Consider the following 20,486-nt stretch of genomic DNA (forward strand, 5'->3'; position numbering starts at 1 on the left):
CCTAGCTTTATAATAATTATAAACCTAGTTAGCCATTCAGTGGTGGTGCACACCTTTAATCCCAGCACTCAAGAGGCAAGGTAGGCAGATATCTGAGTTCGAAGCCAGTCTGGTCTATAGAGAGAGCTCCAGGATGGCCAGGATTACACAGAGAAACCCTGTCTGGGAAAAAAAAAAGCTATTATAATCATAATCCTAACCTCACAGAAAATATTAAATAGAACTCCAGGGTTAACGACACTTTATTTATACAACACTTTCATTTGACAGATATTTGGCAAATAACCAATATTTATCAGATATTCAGGTGCACCATGGTTTGGGCCCTAGGGAAAAGCACAGGTCTGGTATCAAAGTGTGCAGGTGTGGTGGCACCTGAAGCCAGACCATCTGAACAACAGACTATACTTTGTCTATAGACCTACAGCTGCAGAACACTATCATTGCTATGCTCGGGCCTAGGCAGCTGTGCCCAGGCCCCAGCATCTTGGCTATCATCCCACCCCTTTGCTCTAGCTCTGAGATAAAACCCATAAAGCCTTTAAGCCCCTGACCAGAGAGCAAATTCTTCCCCCACTCATCCTCCCAACCCAGCCCATGGAAGAGTAAGGACTTAGGGAGTAAAACATCAGGGTAAAAATAGGTCACTGTAGAGGATGGTAATCCCCAACAATGGCTGACCAGAGCAGCCAGCCCTGCTAGGAGAGGCGTGCTGCTCCTGGCCATTTAATAGATCTAGAAAACTTTCAGGATCTGAAGCCCCAACCTATCCCCCCAACCCTAACTGTATTCCCGGACTAAGGCAGATGTCCCAAAATGACATAGCCTCTACACTGGACTAATTCTCAGTCCAAGGTCTTGTTGACTATAACGATGCCTATGTTAAAGTTATTTATAGATTTTTTTTTTTTTGGTTTTTCGAGACAGGGTTTCCTTGTGTAACAGTCCTAGCTGTCTTGTAACTAGCTCTTGTAGATCAGGCTGACCTTGAACTCACTGGGATTCACAGGCCTCTGCCTCCCCAGTGCTGGGAATAAAGGTGCATGCCACTACCACCCAGCCAATCTATTTTTATTTTTATGTACATCGGTGGTTTGCCTGCATGTATCTCTGTGTGAGGGCATTGGATCCCTGGAGCTGGAGTTACAGACAGTTGTAAGCTGCCATGTAGGTACTGGGAATTGAACCCGAGTCCTCTGGAAGAGCAGTCAGTGCTCTTAACTACTGAGCCATCTCTCCAGATCCCCATAGTGCACTCTTTATCCTTAGATTGGGTGCTAGAGACACAGAAGGTACCCCTTACTCTTGAGGAGTCTACAGCTGGGAATTTTCACTGGGACTTGGGAATTATAAACCAGTGTTACACTGAGACAGGGAAAAGCACACTTCTGTGTCTATCTAGAGGTGGTTTTTATTCAACTTATATACAGAGTTACAGAGTATTTTCTAGAAGAGGTAATACTAAGCAAGATATAACTGTTTCTTGTTGACCAAGAAGAAATAAGAAAGAATATTTTATTAAAAATATAGATGTACAGGGCCAGCACAATAAGTTGCCAAGCATGGTGACCTGAGTTCAATCCCCAAAATCGGTATAGTGGAAGGAGAGAATTGACTCCTCCTAGTTGTTCTTCTGACCACCACATGTGTACTGTGGCACACCCCGCAGCACTCATGCCCCCCATGCTCACACACACGCACACACACACACACACACACACAATGTATTTTGTAAAACACATATACAGCCTTGGCAAGGTGCTACACAAATTTAGTTACAACACTCAGGTAGCAGAAGTGGGCAAGATCTTTAAGTATTTGAGGTCATCTGGGTCAATGTAGTGAATTTCAGGACAACCAGGACTGCATAGTGAGACTTTCCCCAAAAAAAGATACACCCAAAAGAATAAAAATTCCATTTTTCTTTCAAGAAATTTCTGGTGGCCAAAGGTAGCAGATTCAGGATTCTAGGTTTTGATTCAGCATTCAGGATTCTAGGTTTTGTGGTTTTTTTTTTAAGTGTTTTTGTTTGTTTTGTTTTTGCTGGGTTTTTGTTGTTGAGACGTGGTTTCTCTGTGTAACTGGCTGGCCTTGACCTTAGAGATGCACCTGCCCCTGAGTTCTGAGTGAGTTCTGAGATTAAAGGCAAGTGCCACCACTGCCTGACTCAGGATTCTCCTTCAGAAATGTGAGGCGAGCAATAACTGGTGTCTAGAAGTGGAGATAAAAGTCTATGCCAATGAGCGAGGCTGGAGAGATGGCTCAGAGTTTCAAAGTTGTATTCCCAGCACTCACAAACTTCTGTAACTCCAATTCCAGGAGATGTGGCACCCTCCTCTGAACTCTGGGGGCACCAGGCATGTACATGGTGCACCTGACTGTTCCTCTCTTTCACCGTGTGTGTGCGTGTGCATCTGTGTGCGTGTGCATGTGTATGTGCATATGTGCATGTATGTGTCAACAGCCTCCCAACATGGATATCATAAGCCTAGCCTTCCAAGCTTAGTCCCTGTGATGCTAACGGCCTCTTTTGCAAATCCCTCTCCATATCTGCTCACCTTTCTTGTACCACTTCTTTTTTTATGACAATTTTTGATAGTTATTACTTTATTTTTTGTATTTTAAGACAGGGTTTCTCTGTGTAGCCCTGGTTGTCCTGAAATTTGCTCGTAGACCAGGAAGGCCTTGAACTCACAGAGATCCGCCTGCTTCTGTCTCCCAAGTGCTAGATTAAAGGTGTGTGCCACCCCCTGTCACCTTGTTATTTCTGATCGTATGAGTACCTGTGCACACGGGGAGGTCAGAGGATAACTTGCCAGAGTCAGACCTCCCCTACCTTTTGGTTTTACACTGAGTGGTGAGCCTTCTCATTGCTTGCACTGTGTGTTCACCAGAGTCAACCCTGGGTGTCATTCCTAAGGTCCCATCTACCTTGTTTTTTGAGATAGAATCTCTTAGTGGCCTGGCTCACAGGTTAGGCTAGGCTACATTAAGCCCCAGAGATCCACTTCTTTCTGCCTTCCCAAGTGTATGGCACTACACTGATTTTTTACATAGATCCTAGGGGTCAAACTGAGGTCCTCATGCTTGAGTGGCAAGCGCTTTGCCTAGCAAGCTCCCTATCCCTTCCAAACCAGTTGTAAGGCTGCTGTCCTCATGAGCTACCATGCTCTGTGTGCTACCTCCTGTCCTCAAGGACTGGGTAGGTAGAACTGGTCCTGCAGGAACACAGAGCTGGCTTAGGCAGGACCTTATAGACAAGAGGGGAGGAGTGTAACACAAGCATCAGTTTCTCAACCTAGAAAGTAGAGGGACTGAATAATAGTAGCCCATGAGGAAGCCATGGAGAAGTCCACAAAAGTCATAGTGTTTATTCAAGGAATGGTACCATATGCCTATAATCCTAGCACCTCAGAAGAGGCAGGAGGATCACTCCAAGTTTGAGGCCAGCCTGGTCTACATAGTGAGTTCCAGGCTAGTCAAGAGCTACTAAAGAAGGTGCTATTTAAAATAATAATAATAAACAAATTAACATAGCATTAGCATAGAGTTAACTTTCTCTGTTCTTCTGCCTCCACTGGAATGAATAGGGGCTTTGCCCACACCATCTACTCTCATTTTATGGCTTCCAAAACACCTTCTTGAATTATTTTGTTTTCTCATTGCAAACCCCAAAGAGCAAGCTTCTGGAGAGCAGAAACCAGATCACCTCCTCATTATGGCTTCAACTTGTGTAAGTTCAGATCCTGTCAGGGGTTTGAATGTGGACTTCTCTTTGGACAGTCTAGTCCAGACCTCGAAAGAGAAGACTGAGCACCAAGTCTGCACGTCTTGAAGGCTGAGGTGATAGTTTAGCAGGAGGAGGTACAGGTAAGGCACCAGGAGACGGCAGGAGCCTGAGAGAGACTTTACCTGGCCACTAGGGGTGAGTTCTGGACCCCATTGGTTCCCCACATCCCTGTTGGGTTGGGAAGGCAGAGAAAGGCTGTGCATTCCGGCAGATCTTGGGTCTCTACAAGAGCTCTTGGGATCCAAGGTACTCCTGGGATCTAAGGTGTAATGGAAAGAAACCTCAACACTGCCATCATGAAACAAATGTTTGTAAGGGTGGATGAGTCCCTTGTGGAGGTCCTGAGCCCGCCCATTCCATGCTGGGATCAGCTTCTGGGGGCCCTTGCCTTTGCCAAGAGGGTCACAGCCAGGAGAAAGAAAACAGCTTGGTGCAAATATAAATACCTTTAATGAAAATTATGCACACTCTGCAGAGCCCACACTGTGGCCACTGCATGCAGTGATGGGAGGCATGGGCACTGTTGGCTAGCCAACCAGACTGTTTAGGCCAGAGGCCCCAGGAGGCAGGCAAGTGCCAGAGCAGCAGCAAGCAATGCAGGGGCTGGGGCTGGGGCTGGAGCGAGCGCAGGAGCTGTGGCCCGTAGTGTCTCCTGGTTGGTCTCTGGGCCAGCAACCATCTCCCGAACACTCACAGGAGCGCCACAGAGGATGTGCAAGTTATCTGGGTGGGGGGCACGGCGAGCTTCTCGCTGCAGTGACTCCCACACTGCAGCGGCTTCCTCTGGGCAGCCGGACAGGACCCGAGACGCACAAGCATGGAAGTCATTCCAGGATCTGTTACAGAATGGGGTTAGGGGAGTTGGGCAGAGATTTTAGAGTAGGAAGAGATTCAAGGCCCTGAGGTTGTTGCCCCAGTGGCACAGATTATCAAATGGTATCTCCCACTGGCCCATTGCCTCCCACCTGCTGGTACCTGCAGACAGTCTGTAGCTCGCCTCCGTGGCCCATGCCATCCCCCAGGCGGATAAGACACTCAGCAAAGCCTTGGTATATGGTATCACAGAGGTTTGGGCCCTCAGAGGCCATAGCTAGAGAGGGTACAAAGACTAGGAATGGGGTGGGAATAGAGAATAGTTGATAGAACGAGCCAGGGTCCATTCATCAGAATCTTGTTTACCTGGCAGTGCTCTGGGGACATGACTCAGCGTGAAAGAGGTGCCCCAGGGAACTTCAGGCTATCTGGAGATCACTTGTCTTAAAGTTAGGATCTGGACTGTGATGCACATGGAAGATGTGATGTGGGAACAGGAAGGGGTATTGGGTCCAGAGCTCAGCTCCTTCTCTAGTTTCTGGGGCTCTAGGTCAATTCAGGGATTCAGGGGTATAGGAAGCATGAAGTCATGGGCAGAAGGCAATCTTTCTGTAGTTTTAATGAGCTTCAGCTGGAACACCCATTGCCTCCTCCTCAAAGACAAGAGTCTCTGCTGAAGCTAAGCGGCAGGGTGGGGAACCAAAGCCAGTCACCCTAAGCTCAGGGGTCCATGGCCTCAGGTCTGCTAGGGGTCACAAACTCCCTTTGTCAGAAGAGGGGCTACAGGATTTAGAAGGTCTTCTCCCACAACTGAGCTGTTTGCACACTCTCCATGCTGAAGCCACTACCACACTTTCCTAGAGCTCTTACTGTTGAACTCTACCCTAAGCCCTGTGCTCCTTCACCCTACACCCAGTCTAAGAACTCTGAGAAGGGCTGCAGCCTGGGCCCAGGACACTCACACTTACCGAGTGGCGGCAGCAGCAGCAACAGCGTCAGGGCACAGGGTAGCGGCTGCCAGCGGCAGCGGCAGGGGCAGTGGCAGCAGCAGCACATCATCCCTGGCTGTGAGCCTAGTGCAGGAGCTAGAGGCTTGGAGAGCTGCCTGTGGGCCCAGCCCCCAGAGGAAGGGATCCTGATTGGATAGGAGCTGGAGGCGGGGCCTCATCCCAGCTGTCAGCCCCACCTCCAGGACCCAGATTGGCAGAGAAGGAAGGACCCCAGAGGGCAAAATTGCCTAGAGATGAGATGTGTTGATGCTAAGCCGGCTCTAGGAGCTTGAATTGGACAGGGGAGATAGGAGTAGACGGTTTATCAGATGACAATGGGTGCCAGGGGACCCCCAGGTGGGCTGGTTTAGACACGCTCCCCCAAAAGGAGGAGACAACATCAAAAGCAAATCAAAACCATACACATACTTTGTTTTATTCCAAAAGGCTTTAATTGAATTTCTCAATGTTTTTCAAAAACAAAAAGATCCAAATTATAGGTAAAAAGGAACATGGAAAATTCAACTCAAGTGGTATCACGATCTTGGGGTCATGCTTCAGGCATGGCAGGACCCAAGAAAGCACAATACCTGCCCTGGGCCCAGCCTAACCCTGCTGGTTACCACAATGCATAGACCAGTGTGTCCTGCCCCCTACCTCCCTCCAAACACTAGAGATGGAGGTCTGGGCAGGTAAACAGCAGACATGGTCCTGCCTTGGCCTAGACCTGCCAACCGGCCTTTAGTGTTACCCCGTCTCTGTTTAAACAGCTAAGGGAGGCTAGGGGTCGCAAGGCCGTGTAACATTAGGCTGAGGCGACGGGCAGCTTTGCCAAGTGAGTTGTGTGGATCAGCCTGCAGGAACTGGAAGAGCTTCTGGCGCACCTGTGCCATGACAGAGCCCATGTGGTCTCGAGTGATGGGATCACTGTGGTCCAGGTGCATCACAGCCTCTTCCAAATAGCTGGGGATGGGGGAAAGAACAGGCTACAGCTGGATGCCAGCAGACAGGAGTGCCCCCTAGTGGCACTGAAGCCCAGAGGGATACGGCAAAGACAGCTTCTAAGCCTCATTTTGGAGGGGGTGGAGAACGTGGGTAAAAAATTAGGGATGGGAGTCAGGTAAGAGTAGGTGTCTGCTTTCAACTATTCTCTCTCTATCCTGTCTCTAGCTCATCTTTTGATCCCCCAACTGCCCCGCTCACCTGAGCTTGAGGTCACTTCTAGTTCCAAGGTCAGATGCCAGCTGCTGGATTAGGGAAAGGAGTACAGGCTGGGACAGTGGACAGGGCGGCTGCCCAAAAACCTGGGCTGGGTCCACAGTTTCACACACATACAGCACCAGGTTGAGATCAGCGGCTGTCAGTGCCTGGGAGTAGAACAAGGCAGCATGCTCATTTATACCTAACATCAGGATAGGATGGAATGCTTGCTTCTCTGAGGTGTATGGCCTAAGGGCAGAGGACCAACGTTGGATTCTAAAGGTTCCAGAAGTGAGGTTCAGAAACTGATAAGGCTGTAGAGTTACTTTAGAAAATCAGATTATGAAGTTTTCCTGAGCAAGGTGGTCATGAGGAAAGGAGCTGAAGTGGGAAGAAAGTAGTCTAGCATGAGGAAACAACAGGAGCAAAGGCTTAAGAAGCCGAAAAGATTCAGTCTGCCAGACAGCCCAGAGCCTGCTGGGGAAGTGGGCATAGGTTACGTAGATCTTCTCAGGAGACATCTTTGTGAAGGGATTGTAACAGGATTGTCATACCTGCTGGAAGGCCTGATTGAGGTGGCCCTGCTGCAGTAACTGCAAGATATGGGCTTGTTGGGCCTGGCAGTCAAGGTGGGCAGAAGGGACAGGCGTGCCAGCAGCTGAACGCATAGCCTGCATGATGCTGGAAGTGACGGTGGCCTGTTGTTCCTTAAGGGCCACACTTACTTCACCCTTAACAATGCGTTGTACTTGTGCTAAAATTGACTCCTGCAAGCTGCAAAAGGAAGTGACCCAGTGAAGTGGACTGGAAGCCCATTTTGGCCCTTCCTAAACTACCACCTCACCCAGAGCCCTGCCCACAGACCTGCCCACAGCCACATGCAGCTGGTGCTGCACCTCATCCCGAACACTGCTGGACACAGTGGCCGCCATCTGCTCAGTGGCACTCTGCAGTGTGCTCACCAGGCCCCGGAGTTGGGCCAGCACAGGCTCCCTAGCTTCCTGTTCACGTGCCTTTCGGCTCTTCATGTGACTCTCTAGCTGCTGCAGATCTGAAGGGCGACACCAGGGATCAGCAAAGGATGACAGCAGAGCACACCGTTCTTACTACTTTGGGTTTGTGACGCCACTCACATTCCTGTGTGCCCAGTCTAAAGCTGTCATTGATTTGCTGGAACATGGCCTGGCAACTCTTCTCAAAAGCTGGCAGTACCACGCTCTGGAAGGCTTCCCGATAGGCAGCCTGCATTGGTCCCTGTAATGTGTCTGCAGCTGCTCGGGCAATGGCATCTGTCAAGTTCTAGAATATAAGGAGGGGTCAAGTTCTAGAATATAAGGAGGGGTCAAGTTGAAAGCTTAAGTCCAGTTTGGCCTCATTTTCCCACCTTGGACTTCAGTAGCTTAGAGATATTCTCTTTCATGCTGCCTTCCACTGCTGTGAGTTTGGTAGCCACGGAGTTGCTTAGCTGACCTGCCACAGGCTCCAGACTTCTGGAGACACCTAAGAAAGACGGATGAAACCAAAAGAAGTTAAAAAGACTCCTATACCCACATGGCTCACCCAAAAGAAATCTCATGAGAAACTCACACGGAGGAACTGTCTTCTTGATTTCATCCTTTATACTGCGCTCCAGCCGCCCAGCCACAGCTGAAGACAAGGCCTGGGACAGTTGCTGTGTCAGCTGCTCCTGCAGCTGCCCACCCCGTTGCTGCCCCTCAGCCAAGGCCCGCTCCAGCCGCCGCTCTGTGGTGGAGCTAAGGAACAGGCCTACAGCAGGATCTATACATTTCCTTAGACAAGAACACTGCCGTGCTCTACTGCCCTGCTGTGTCACTACCCCCAAGGATACGCTCTTGCTCATGCCGGGTCTCCAGGGCACGTTCTACATGGTCAGTGACAGTGTTCTGTAGTCCTTCAAGTTGGGCACAGAGACGCTGTAGCAGTTCTTCTTGGTTGTGCCATAGCTCTGTCAGCTCTCTTTGTTGTTGCCAAATTAATGCTGTCCAGTCCTCAGGGGGCTCTGCCACCTGCCAGAAGCACTGACAGCTTATAATGTCTGTCCTTCCTATCTCCACCCACCATAAAAAGGAATAACTTAAAGTCCCTCCCATCCTTGTGGGATGGGGTCCCAAGGGTAGAAAGGTGCTCCCTTACATACCTGGTGCTCTGTGAGCCGGGATCCCACAGCTGAATCCCTACATAGGCAAGGAGCATTGAAGGTCACATCAGACAGCTTGGTGACCCTCCCTGGCCCCAATCCCAGAAACCTCCTACCCATCATCCTTCTTGCTTTTCCTCTTAAGCTTGGGTGAAGTCCGAGGGGATCCTTTGGTCTTCCAATCCTTGGCGGGCAGCCGTGGAGTAGGAATTTTGCTGCCAAAACCCCCTGAGGCAGAAGCAAGGCTGGCAACCTCGTCATCATGGTCACTGTGGAAGGGGAAGAGGGCTAAGTGCCTGCTCACAGGCTGGCCCTCCTGTAGGAGAGGAAAAACAGAGCAAGTGGTGCCCACCTTTGCTCAGCACTGGTGTCCTGGCTGTCATGTTGCTGCAGTAGGTGATAAGGTGGCCGGTGGAAGGCCAGGCTTTTGTGCTTTTCCTGGAGGCCATTCCTGGGGCTAAGGAGACACAAATTTAGTAGAGGATAATCCTAATGCCCCTCCCATAAGCATACTTTGCCCCTCTAAGCGCCTCACCTTTCTGCCAAGGTACTACAAGTCTCACGAGTAATGTCAGGTGCTGTAGGCCAAACTTGACTGTCAGGGGTTGCAACCTCCTGGGTCAAGGCTGCTTCCAGTAGGGAGGGGGTACTATGCCGATCCCCATCCCCAGAGCCTCCATCTAGGCCAAGTTGAGAGCCAAGCTCAGGGCCTTGCCTGGGCCGAGGAGACAGTAAGTGTAGGGCTGAAGCTGCGGAAGCCATACTGTCTGGCTCAATGAGGCCTTCAGGGACAGAGGAGCCAAAGCCACGGGACAGGGCCTCAGATGCAATTTCAGGGATGTCCTGGGACAGGGCAGTGGAAGCTGAGGAGATCACATCAGGGGAACGGGTGCGACTGGGAGAGGCTTGGGGTAGCCCCAGTGGCTCCACTTCCTGCAAATCCAAGGACAGTGCAGAGGCAGCAGTAGACACCTGACAAGGGCCAAAGATGGAGGCTTAAATACTGAGTAAGGGGCACAGAGACACGGTACTGGTACTGTAGTGATGAGACAGTGTAACAGGGAAGAGAGATCCAAGTAAAAAGCAGGCCACAGTTCACAAGAGGGAGATGGGAGGCTGAGGAGATACCCTCCAAGGAAGGTATTTCCTTTGGGGAAATATGAAGCCCTCAAGGCTAAGCACGGTCAACAGAAAAAGTACATTGGAATACAGCACCCCAATATTCCCCATTGCTCTCCACCTGCTACCCAGTACTTTAACACTTTACAGATTCTCTTTCTGTTTCTCACACACACACCTGTCCAGGTCCCTTGGGGGTCAATTTGTCAGCTGGGCCTGGGAGCAGGCCAGGAAGGAGGCTTCGAGGGCTTGCCTGCAGGCTGCTGGTACTATTTATTGTCAGACTGCCATCCAGCTGCAGCTTGGGACTCAAGGTCAGCTCCTCGGATGGCCTACTGACAGAAAGGGGAGGTATTAGCTACTGTGATTCATCACATGTGGCACCAGGCTCTGCTATCACCCAGACTCTGCCTTACCTGGGCAAGGAAGGGTCCATGGCTGAGGAGCTACTCACAGCAGACACAGCTGTTAGGGAGCTGCTGCTGCTGCTACTGCTACTGCTGCTACTGCTGCTGCTGCTGCTGCTGCTGCTAGGGGACGCAGAGATCTGGGAAGATTCAGAGAATGAGCACTAAGGCTGCTAACGGAACATTACCACGTCTCTCTTCACTGAGGACGTACCTGCTGCAGGGAAGCGGTGGGCGTCATGAAAGCGTCGGGTGTCATCAACTTAGGCTTGGTCTCACTGCTCAAACTGAGGAAGTCTGCAGGTGCAGGCAGTTCCACGATGCGTCGGAGGTCAGGCTGAGACCCGTGGGCAGCTGAAGCTAGCCCCTCAGAGCCTAGTTCAGGTCGAGACTCTCCAAAAGCTGTTGGGAAAGCTACTTGAGTCAGATCTGAGAACCATGTCAGTGTAACCTGCTTCCTTCCCTTCTCTTCCCTAACTCACTGAAGTCCTCATGAGCCGTATGGGTAGGGAGCGGGGCCACCACATCAGGGTTCAGCTGTGGCTGGAAGCGGATCTGCACATCTTGTAGTGCTCTAAAGAACAGAGAGGGGGAGAACAGAATAGCCAAATGATCCAGGGCGAGGAGGGTGGGGGACAGACAGGACACGGGCCTCCCCAACACTCACTTAGTGTGCACACAGAAGAGCTTGATAAGCACCCCAGCTGCAGACTCCATGGCACCAGCCCCATGGGAACTCTCTGAAAGGACAGTGTGGATCATTAAGTGGCCTGCTCTGTGCTGGGACACTTCCCACACACCAGCAGACAGCCCTGACCCTGGGGCACCTCACCAGCCCCCAGATTGTCATTCTCCTCCTCAGCAGGCAGCACCTCAGTGTGCCGCAGCCGGCAACGACTCACAACCTGGATCCCGAAGCTCAGCACAGGATGGGTGAGCAGGAACTCAGAGATGGAACTAAAGCAAGCACGGCCCTCATCTTGGTTCTGCAGCAGCTCCATCACGTAGAGGACCTGTGTGAATGATACAACCCTAACTGAGGCTGCAAGGGTTGTGGTCTGTCACATATCCCTGCCAGCCCCAGCAACACCAGCGCTTCCCAGTACCACCACAGCAGCCTACCTTTCGCTGCACATCACTAAGAATCAGATACTCTGCTGAGAGGTCCAAGCAAACTTTGAGGCTGGGAGGTACACTCACTGAGCTGAAGATATCTGGGGAGAAACTAGGAAGCCAAGAAGTAAATCAAGCAAGACTGAGAATTCAAAGCAGGCATACTCCTGGCTTATCCTCAACCCCCTAGCTCTAGTATACCGAATGGTTTGCAGGCAGGTCCAGGACACTGTGCACCACATCTTCAGCTCCCGATTCTGGTCAGCGCCAGTAATGAGGAATCTCCAGAATGGGACCCTGAAAAGCAATAAAGCATTGACTGGTTACTGGCAAGGAGCCCATGGACAAGCCTGCCACAGACTTTGCGTACCCACTCACTCACTCAGGATCCTGTTTCTTATGGTTATCACAGAATAAGAGGCAAGAAAGGGGCCGCCCATCATGAGGCTTCCATTCATGCAGACACCTGTAAGCAGACAGATGAGGGGCTGAGTGAATGAACCACCCAACTTTCTAGACAGGAGGTAGAAAGTAGGGTCTTTAAGGTCTTGCCTTACCTTGGCTCATCCTGACCTTCAATGTAGATCTGCCAGAATTTGACAAATCCATCATGGCTTGCAGTAGCCAGGACAGTTCCATCAGGAGAGAGGGCTCCTTCACTGAGACACTGCAAAGAACCCAGAGAGTTCCAGGACAGCCAGGGCTGCACAGAAAAACTGTCTCAAAAACAAACAACAGAAACAACCCAAACAGTGTTGCTTTTCCTCCTGACCAGAGGTAGGAATGAGCCCTTCCTAAATGAGGCTGGTAGTGAGCTGGACTGCCCGACAGCAGACTCACACTTCTCTGGGACTGAATGAAGTGGGCAGGCACTACAGAGAAAACTGTCCTTCAGGGCACACCTAGATTAGAAGTGAACTGTACAAGTGAGGGCCAATTTGGGTTCTGCATCCACACTGGCAACATATTGGTAAAACCACTTGGGCAGCTATGAAAATGGGGAGTAGATGAAGGGCACAGGAAGAGGGGAACAGGGAGGCAACCAGTTGTAGGCATACCGTGCTATGGCCTTTTACCACAATGAAGCCCTGCTTGATTTGGCTGACATCCACAGGCCAGGTGTTGTGGCTGGAGCGAAGCATATCCAGGTCCCATACCTCCGCCTAGCGGTACAGGAGGTATTCAGCGCACAGGCACTATATGGTGGTTCTGCCCCTCCTTCACCACACCCGCCGGCCCTCTCACCCGGTCTTCATGCAGCAGGGCTACTGTTGGGCTACTCTCCTCACAACAGTCCTCACTCTCCTCGGGGATGAAGGGGCACCAGATGATCCTTCGAAAGTGGTTCAGCGGCGTGCCCTCTGGCTGGCGGATATGAACTAAAATCTCTTCTCTGAGTAGGGAGTTAAGGCTTGGATAGGTGGATGATGAAGTAAGTAGCCCTAGAGGCTCTAGCCCGAGGCCCATCTCCACTTCTTCAGTCCCTTGCCTGGAAATGGATACTGAATTTTACCCTTAACCAGAGCCAAGCGCCACACAAAAAGATTCCCAGCCTCATCCAGGCAGGCAAGCTGTGGAGAGTTGAGGTGTGCAAAGGCCAGATCAGCCACACTGCCTGTGAAACCTTTGAGCAGGGTCCGCTCTGAAGTGCTGACACTGATCACACGGACCATTGCAGAGCCGTTGTTGGCAGCTGGAATTAGAAAAGCAGAGACTCTGAGCAAGCACCCGGACCCAGGCAGCAGCCCAGGAGCCCTGCCCTTGCCTACGTCACTGCTATCATCACAGTAACAAGCCTGGTTTTCCCTAACCATCTCCCCCAGCCAGACCTGGGAGATGTCGAGGAAGCCTTGATGAGCATTCTACTGTACTACTACCACCCAAGTGGGTTCAGTAGCCTGACACTAGACCTGCATCTCTGGGGCTTCTAGCAGAATGTTTCCTCTTTGCCCGGCCCCTTACTTACCCCTAATGGCGTACGCCAAGAAGGAGTTAGACACTGCAATCAGGTTGCCATAGTAGTATTTCTGCTCCCAGTCATACTTGGCGACAGGCTGGATTTTCACCTGAGAACTCAGAGTAAGGAAGGTTGAAGAAGCTGAGACCTGGAGTAAGTACCAATTCTGAGGACAAGACAGGCTACAGGAATAAGCCTAGTACCACTGATACCTCCCAGAACAGATTTCCACAGAGGACTGGGAGTCAACACTGGTTTTCTGAAAATAAGGCACTCTTTATACCAAAGCTGCTCTCATAGGAATCGGAAGCATGAGTAAGAAGAGAAGAGAGGCACTGAGTGTGCTCCCATACGCTACATGTGATGGGCCGTCAACCTGGTCTGTGGCTATGGCAGAACTTGTCCTTTCTCCCATTCCTTCTGCTTGTTAAAAACCATCAGATTGCACTCCTAAAGCTAGCCATCATGGCCTATTCCCTTACCTGGACACTTTCTTATGCCAGGCTCATTCCTGAGGATGAATACCAAAGTCCAGTAATCAAAACTCCCTTTGGTTCACCTAATTAACATGCCCAATCAGAATACACCACCACATCCTTGCCCATTCTAAAATTTACACCTGCAGGGGGCTGGAGAGATGGCTCAGCAGTTAAGAGCACTGGTTCCAGAGGTCCTAGGTTCAATTCCCAGCAACCACATGGTGGCTCACAACCATCTGAATGAGATCTGGTATCTTCTTCTAGTCTGTAGGCATACAGAACACTGTATACATAATAAATAAATTTTAAAAAAATCTTTTTTTTTTTTAATTCCACCTGCAGCCAGGCATTGGTGGTACATGCCTTTAATCTCAGTACTCAGGAGGTGGAGGCAGGCAGATCTCTATGAATTCGAGGCCAGCCTGGTCTATAAAGTGAGTTCCAGGGCAGGTTTCAAAGCTACACAGAGAAGAAATCCTGTCTCCAAAAAAAAAAAAAAAAAAAGAAAGAAAGAAAGAAAGAAAATTATACCTGTAAGGTCATTTACTGCCGTTTTTTGCCCGAGTCAGAAATCAGTCACTTTAATTTTTCTTTCTACTTAATAAAGGATCTCATTGTGAAAAACAAGTGTTTGGGTATGTGCCTGATCCAGGATCTAGAAGGGAGGCCCAGCTGTGGGGAGTCTACTTCAACATGTACCTCACAGTCCTGGTACTCACCTTGTTGCTCCCCCGTGCCTTGCTGGAAATGCTAGAATCACTGCTGGCTACAATTTCCACCTCCTTGGCCAAAATCCCAATGCAAGTGGAGCTGTCATCTCCAGAGAGGCAACTGGAAGAGGTACATAAACCGAGTCTCTGTTCACCAAATAGCAGTAGAGGGTTCTAAGGACTGATCCACATGATGGAGATGTCTAGTCTCAGATTCCCAGTTCTGTGTGGTCCATGCTCCCATACACAGCTCTCCTCGCATACCTCCCTCCTGACAAATGAGGTTAATTCCATTCCAGTCTTTAGCTTGTCTTCATCTCTTAGTATAAATTCAACATGGTACAGTGCTTAGCCCCAGACAGTACAAAAGAGAAGAAGGAGAGGCTGCTGGTCCCCTTGACCCTAATCTTATCTCTCTCTCTCTCTCTCTTTTTTTTTTTTTCAAGACAGGGTTTTGCTGTGGCTTTGGAGCCTGTCCTGGAACTAGCTCTTGTAGACCAGGCTGGCCTCGAACTCACAGAGATCCGCCTGCCTCTGCCTCCCAAGTGCTGGGATTAAAGGCGTGCGCCACCACTGCCCGGCTCTAATCTTACCTCTTTAGCTATGCAAAAACCCCAAAGATATCATTACCACCATTAGTATTTCTCAGGTACTCACATGACTTGCTTTTCCTGCAGGTTAATAAGTGGCATGGTCCGTATACCAGGTTTGCTTGTTGAGTTACCATCACCAGAGCTGAGTGGGTCTGGAACCAGGAGCCCATTGAGATCTCCATTGTAGGCACTGGATGGCCTTTGGCTCTCTGCATTGGAGCCTAGGGGGGAAAAGGACACTGTGACAAGGTTCTTTACCTGCCGTGAGCTTCTCCTACAGCTCTAGACCACAAAGTAGTCATGAACACTTATTATATCCATAGGGAGGAGGGTTTCTTGTTCATTTTTATTCTACAAGTACGGGTGTAGAGCAGGACCATGAGACTCTTCTACCTGTGGAAGGGGTACAAACCAGTAAAGACCTTCTGATGGGGCCAGACCCACAGTTTAGTGGTAGCATGTTTGCCTGCTTGTTTACCGTATGTGAGACCCTTGGTTTGATCTTTAGCACCAATAAATAAATAAATAATACTTGGGCTAACAAACAAACTTGACTTGAAGGAGGGTATAAGGACAATCAGGACATTACAACAATTGTGTTTACAGCATACAAACATGGGAAATGTTAGGTGTTGTGGCTATAATCTCAGCACTTGGGAGAGTAAAGCAGAAAGATGGTGAATTCAGGGTCATACTAGGCTATATATGAAGTTCAGGCCAGCCTAGACTACATAATAAAATCCTGTCTCAAAACAAAACAGAAGGAAGTAGGAGAGATGGCTCTGTGTTGTTGCTCTTGCAGAAGAGCCAGGTTCCGTTCTTAGAACCCACATGATGGTTCACATCCATCTGTAAATCCAGTTCCAAGGGATGTGATACCCTCCTCTGATCTCCTTAGGCCCGAAGCCCACATGTCGCACACATACATATACACAGGTTAAACCATTTTTTTTAAAGTATGAAACAAAACAAAAACAAACAATCCAGAAACAAAACATGGGAAGGATAGAAGAAAAACAGGGCTGCTAGTGCCTCTGATATGAGGCTGGATTGCTTAGTCTCTCCCTCTGTGCAATGAGAGCCATAAAAATTCATTGCTCCCTCCCTTTTGTGAGACAGGGCACCTTCCTGTGGAGTTCAGACAGCTGGCCTTGAAGTTGGGATCTTCTTGCTTCTGCCTCCTAAGTGCGGGAATTACAAGTATATGCTAGCACACTTGGTTCTAGAAGAGTTTTAAATTGTCATAGTCAGCTGGAGCCAGTGGCCTGACTGTTCCAAGGCAAGATACAGACAACTAAGAACCTGCGTGACACCGGACTCTTGGTAGAGTTTGTAGAGATGGCTCCAATTCAAGCAAATACGGGGCCTGATACACTGAATTAGTTAACAAGCCTGAATTGGGCAGGTAAGTTCAGAAGGAAAGGTAAGCACTTGAGGAACTGGACAAAGAGAAGCTATATGGGCATGGGGTGGAGTGTGGAATCAGGAATGACAGTATTTTGGATGTTTGCAATGGCTGGTCCCACTCCTCCTTACGGCTAGGGATTGAATCCTGGGCAACCCATACATGCTAAGTGGGTTTTTGTTTTTTTGAGGGGAGGATAGTGCTGGGGATGGAACTCAGACACTGCACATGCAAGATAATTGCACTACCACTGAGCTATGTCTCCAACAATTTATGTATTTACATTTTTTTTTTTTTTTACTGAGATTTGGTCTCAACATGTAGCCTGAGGTGGCTTTCAACTGACAATTCTCCTACCTCTGCCTCCCAAAAGCTGGGACTATAGGTGAATGCCACTATGCCTGATTTTTGGTTAAGTTTCAAAGACTCATCAATTCAGACACCACTTTCTGAACTCCAAGCTAGTAAGGTGCTTCAAGAAAAGAGCCAAGTTTTCAGTCATGAAATAGTCTAGGGCTGATAAGTCTTAGGTCCGTCAATGAAAAGAGACAAACAAAAAGTACTTGGGAAAAAAAAAAAAAGAATAAGCTGGGCATAGTGGCCCATGCCTTTAATCACAGCGTTTTGGAGGCAGAGAGAGCTGGATCTCTGTGAGTTCGAGGTCAGCCTGGTCTACAGAGTGAATTACAGGACAGCCATGGATACACAGAGAAACCATGTCTCGAAAATCAAAAAACAACAAATCAAGTACCAGTCATTAAACAATGGAGTTCCAGGGAAAGACCCCTCTCTTATCTTTTCCTATGACTAAAACCACTCTAGCTGCTCAGGGATAGGCTGGCTACTCTTCCTTCCAAGCACTCTACCACAAGGATAAACAATGGGCCTAGTCTATACAGTTAACTATGCCAGGCTCTACCAAATCTCTATGGAGTATAGCCTGCTCAGCTGAGGGTGGGCATCAGAGGCACAAAGCACCTCACGAGTAAAGGGAGCGGAGCACGCACCAGGCATGAGGCAAAGACCCAGTGGTCTCAGGCAGGGAATGGATTAATTATCTGTATCAGCTAACCCCACTGGACAGCCTATCAGTGCCGGCTTTAGCAATCTGAGTCCTCCCAGCAAGTATAACAAGGTGTGAGAGAAGAATCAGTTCTCAATTATGGCCTACATTTACAGCACTATCACCAGTCAACCTTTCAAACATCGAGGTTGCATACACTATTTCCTTTAGGCAATATGTGCTTTCTATGTAAGTACCTAGAATAGTTTTCCTGGCACTCAATTTCTTGTCTATAGTATTTGATCTAGACTAAATAGTTTCCTCTCAGACCTGCCCCGTCTCTCTCACTCTCTCACACACACACACTCCCACTGCTATCACAACCATCTCTTTTTTTTTTTTTCAAACAACCATCTTTTACAGTAACAACAGTATACCACAACTTTGTAGGCTTTCTGCCCTGGAACTCTTTTTTTTTTTTGGTTTTTCGAGACAGGGTTTCTCTGTGGTTTTGGAGCCTGTCGTGGAACTAGCTCTTGTAGACCAGGCTGGTCTCGAACTCACAGAGATGCGCCTACCTCTGCCTCTTAAGTGCTAGGATTAAAGGCGTGCGCCACCACCGCCCGGCTGCCCTGGAACTCTTATCTGGCAAGAGTAGCACCAAAAGGGATACTAGGAGCTAAGTAACACTCAGATGAATTGGGAACATATGGGTTTGCAGATGTGTGGAACCTAATCTAATCAGAGCCACAGTGTCTGTGATTTGCCTTCAATCTATTAAGACTTGGATTTGGGGTTGCCCACCTTTTATCAGAAAATCAGTTTCAGAGTAACATCAGGCCTGGAGTCTACATTCTGGGGGGATGAGGGAGGCAAGTTATGAAGAGGAAATGAGGCTCTTCTGAATATCGCTTAATTCTAGGCCCAGCACTCGGTAAACAGACACTGCACCAGGCCTCCGAACCATGACGAGTAGGGGCACAGGGCCAGCCTTCAAAACACTGGAGTTTGGAGGCGAGGAAGTCAGAAAGATTGGGTAGATTCTGAGGACCCTTACCTTTGGCCAAAATACTTAAAGACAAGGCAGAATGGTCTTGCACGGGATAGGGAGGGGTAAGGATAACACCCAGGGGTCTGCGCCATTCTCTGGATATGCCCAGGGATCATCCATGACTCCAATATTCGTCCTCCGCAATCAAATGGGAGGTTCCAGAGCCTGTCTAAAAGGGCATGCGGCACCCGAGGACGGTTCAGATCTACGCCAGAGGTCGGCCTCTTCGCCAAGAGCCCCCCCATTCCATCCCGGCTCACCTCCGGCGGGCCGGTCCAGCTTGAGGATGTCCCGCAGATGCTGCGTGGCGTCCTCGATGTCGATGCTCGCGCAGGACGCCATGGGCCCAGCCACGAAAGTCCGGCTCGCAAGAGGTTAGTTTCTCTACCTCCGTGCACTGTCCAAATTCGCTCAGCCACGACCCCGCCAGACAGCAGAGGACCAAGCGCTACACAATATCTACCCACAGTTCGCAAACCGCCACAGGGGCTGCGTCTCTGAGCCCCGCCAACCCCACCAACCGCCTCCACTTCCGGTCCTACTGACCTTTTCTTCCCGGATCCTACAAGGACCACAGAAGAAAGGTTCCGCGGTGTGGGCGACCAATTAGCTCCCATCTGAGTTTGCCTTCCTTAGCTTCAGGCTAGCTCAGCAGTGGAGAAATTTACCAAGACTGAGAAAGAGCAAATGCGCTCATAGAGCACTGGGTTGCTTAAAGCCCTGCTGTCTCCGGGGATCCAATTCAGGCTCTGGCTCATTCTGATGAACTCAGAACCAACTCTAACATCCAGGTACTGACTTTTCAGACCTTGAAAAAGGTTCTGTTCCTCCTTTAGGAGTAAACAAGACCTAGACACTTGCGAGGTCATTAGGCCCAGGAAGATGGTTATTACCACAAAAAACCAAAAACCTACTGTCATCCCCTTATCCCACGTGGCAACTTCAAATTAGAAATAAAGAAACCATAGTTTACAAACACCTCTTTATTGCAGACATTTCAGGCACAGGTACATGGAAGAAGCTGTATTGCAGATTTTATACAGGGTGGATTAAGAGGCAGTGGGTACCTACCTCTTCCCCACCCCTACTTCCCCCAATACACAGCAGCTTAGAGATCAGTCCCACTGATACCTCCTGTGTGCTGTCCAGGACTATGCTGGTGTAACCAGGCAACCTGTGGAGTGTGAGGAAATTTACTCCCACCCCCCAGTGCAGGATGGGAGTGGGGGAAGAAGGGGAAGTTTTCAGGTGTGCCCAACCAATCCTAGGCTTGGTTCTAGCCAGCAGTTGCTTTCTTGATACCAACTTTATACTAGGCAAGACCTGTGCCCAAACAAAGAAGGAGGGCAGAAACTGCCCTGTTAGGACTCCCTGGGATTTGAAGAGCTCAGGCATGTGGAAGGTAAGGAGATGGTGTGTAAATGCCCTGCAGAACTAGAGCATGACTCTTATACTGATTTCTTCCATAATGTGGAATTTATACTCCAATTCAGTGGGGCCTGGCTAATATCCCAAGCAGGCAGAACAGCATCTCTTGTTTTGCATGGGGAATGTGGGCACTCTGAATCTGATTCTGTTTTGGGGATAGAGCAGGTCCCTCCTCCTGGGACTTCCACCCAGAGAGTCTAAACATGGAAAACCGTATTTATCAAGGCCTTTCTGCTGCTAAAGGAGAATCACCTACCCTGCTACTAGACCC

General features: G+C 49.5%; 2 protein-coding genes across 4 annotated transcripts; both read right to left on the reverse strand.

Annotated features, from left to right (window-relative positions):
* Nucleotides 1–4,221: 4,221 nt before the first annotated feature.
* Nrn1l (neuritin 1 like) lies at nt 4,222–5,732 on the reverse strand. Of its 2 annotated transcripts, none has more exons than XM_075977138.1 (3): nt 5,572–5,732; nt 4,766–4,880; nt 4,222–4,626 (listed from the first exon to the last, which is right to left on the reverse strand). In XM_075977138.1, the coding sequence occupies exons 1-3, from the start codon at nt 5,660–5,662 to the stop codon at nt 4,335–4,337; spliced, it is 498 nt and encodes a 165-aa protein (XP_075833253.1). In that variant the 5' UTR covers nt 5,663–5,732; the 3' UTR covers nt 4,222–4,334. The 2 variants fall into 2 exon arrangements, with proteins under 2 accessions (XP_075833253.1, XP_075833252.1); XM_075977137.1 differs by having other exon boundaries at nt 4,766–4,898.
* Nucleotides 5,733–6,032: 300 nt separating this feature from the next.
* Nucleotides 6,033–19,341, reverse strand: Edc4 (enhancer of mRNA decapping 4). Of its 2 annotated transcripts, none has more exons than XM_075977136.1 (29): nt 19,048–19,341; nt 15,393–15,549; nt 14,745–14,856; nt 13,556–13,655; nt 13,093–13,282; nt 12,835–12,982; nt 12,648–12,752; nt 12,147–12,256; nt 11,972–12,055; nt 11,791–11,886; nt 11,599–11,701; nt 11,309–11,489; nt 11,144–11,216; nt 10,959–11,050; nt 10,691–10,878; nt 10,486–10,616; nt 10,248–10,401; nt 9,486–9,922; nt 9,303–9,407; nt 9,067–9,219; nt 8,951–8,987; nt 8,642–8,819; nt 8,380–8,535; nt 8,177–8,292; nt 7,926–8,091; nt 7,657–7,843; nt 7,347–7,566; nt 6,796–6,959; nt 6,033–6,555 (listed from the first exon to the last, which is right to left on the reverse strand). In XM_075977136.1, exons 1-29 carry the CDS (start codon nt 19,127–19,129, stop codon nt 6,363–6,365), a joined length of 4,218 nt encoding a protein of 1,405 aa, XP_075833251.1. In that variant the 5' UTR covers nt 19,130–19,341; the 3' UTR covers nt 6,033–6,362. The 2 variants fall into 2 exon arrangements, with proteins under 2 accessions (XP_075833251.1, XP_075833250.1); XM_075977135.1 differs by having other exon boundaries at nt 10,248–10,404.
* Nucleotides 19,342–20,486: the final 1,145 nt, after the last annotated feature.

Source organism: Microtus pennsylvanicus, chromosome 6 (assembly GCF_037038515.1).
Source record: "Microtus pennsylvanicus isolate mMicPen1 chromosome 6, mMicPen1.hap1, whole genome shotgun sequence".
In the NCBI taxonomy this organism is placed as follows: Eukaryota; Metazoa; Chordata; class Mammalia; order Rodentia; family Cricetidae; genus Microtus; species Microtus pennsylvanicus.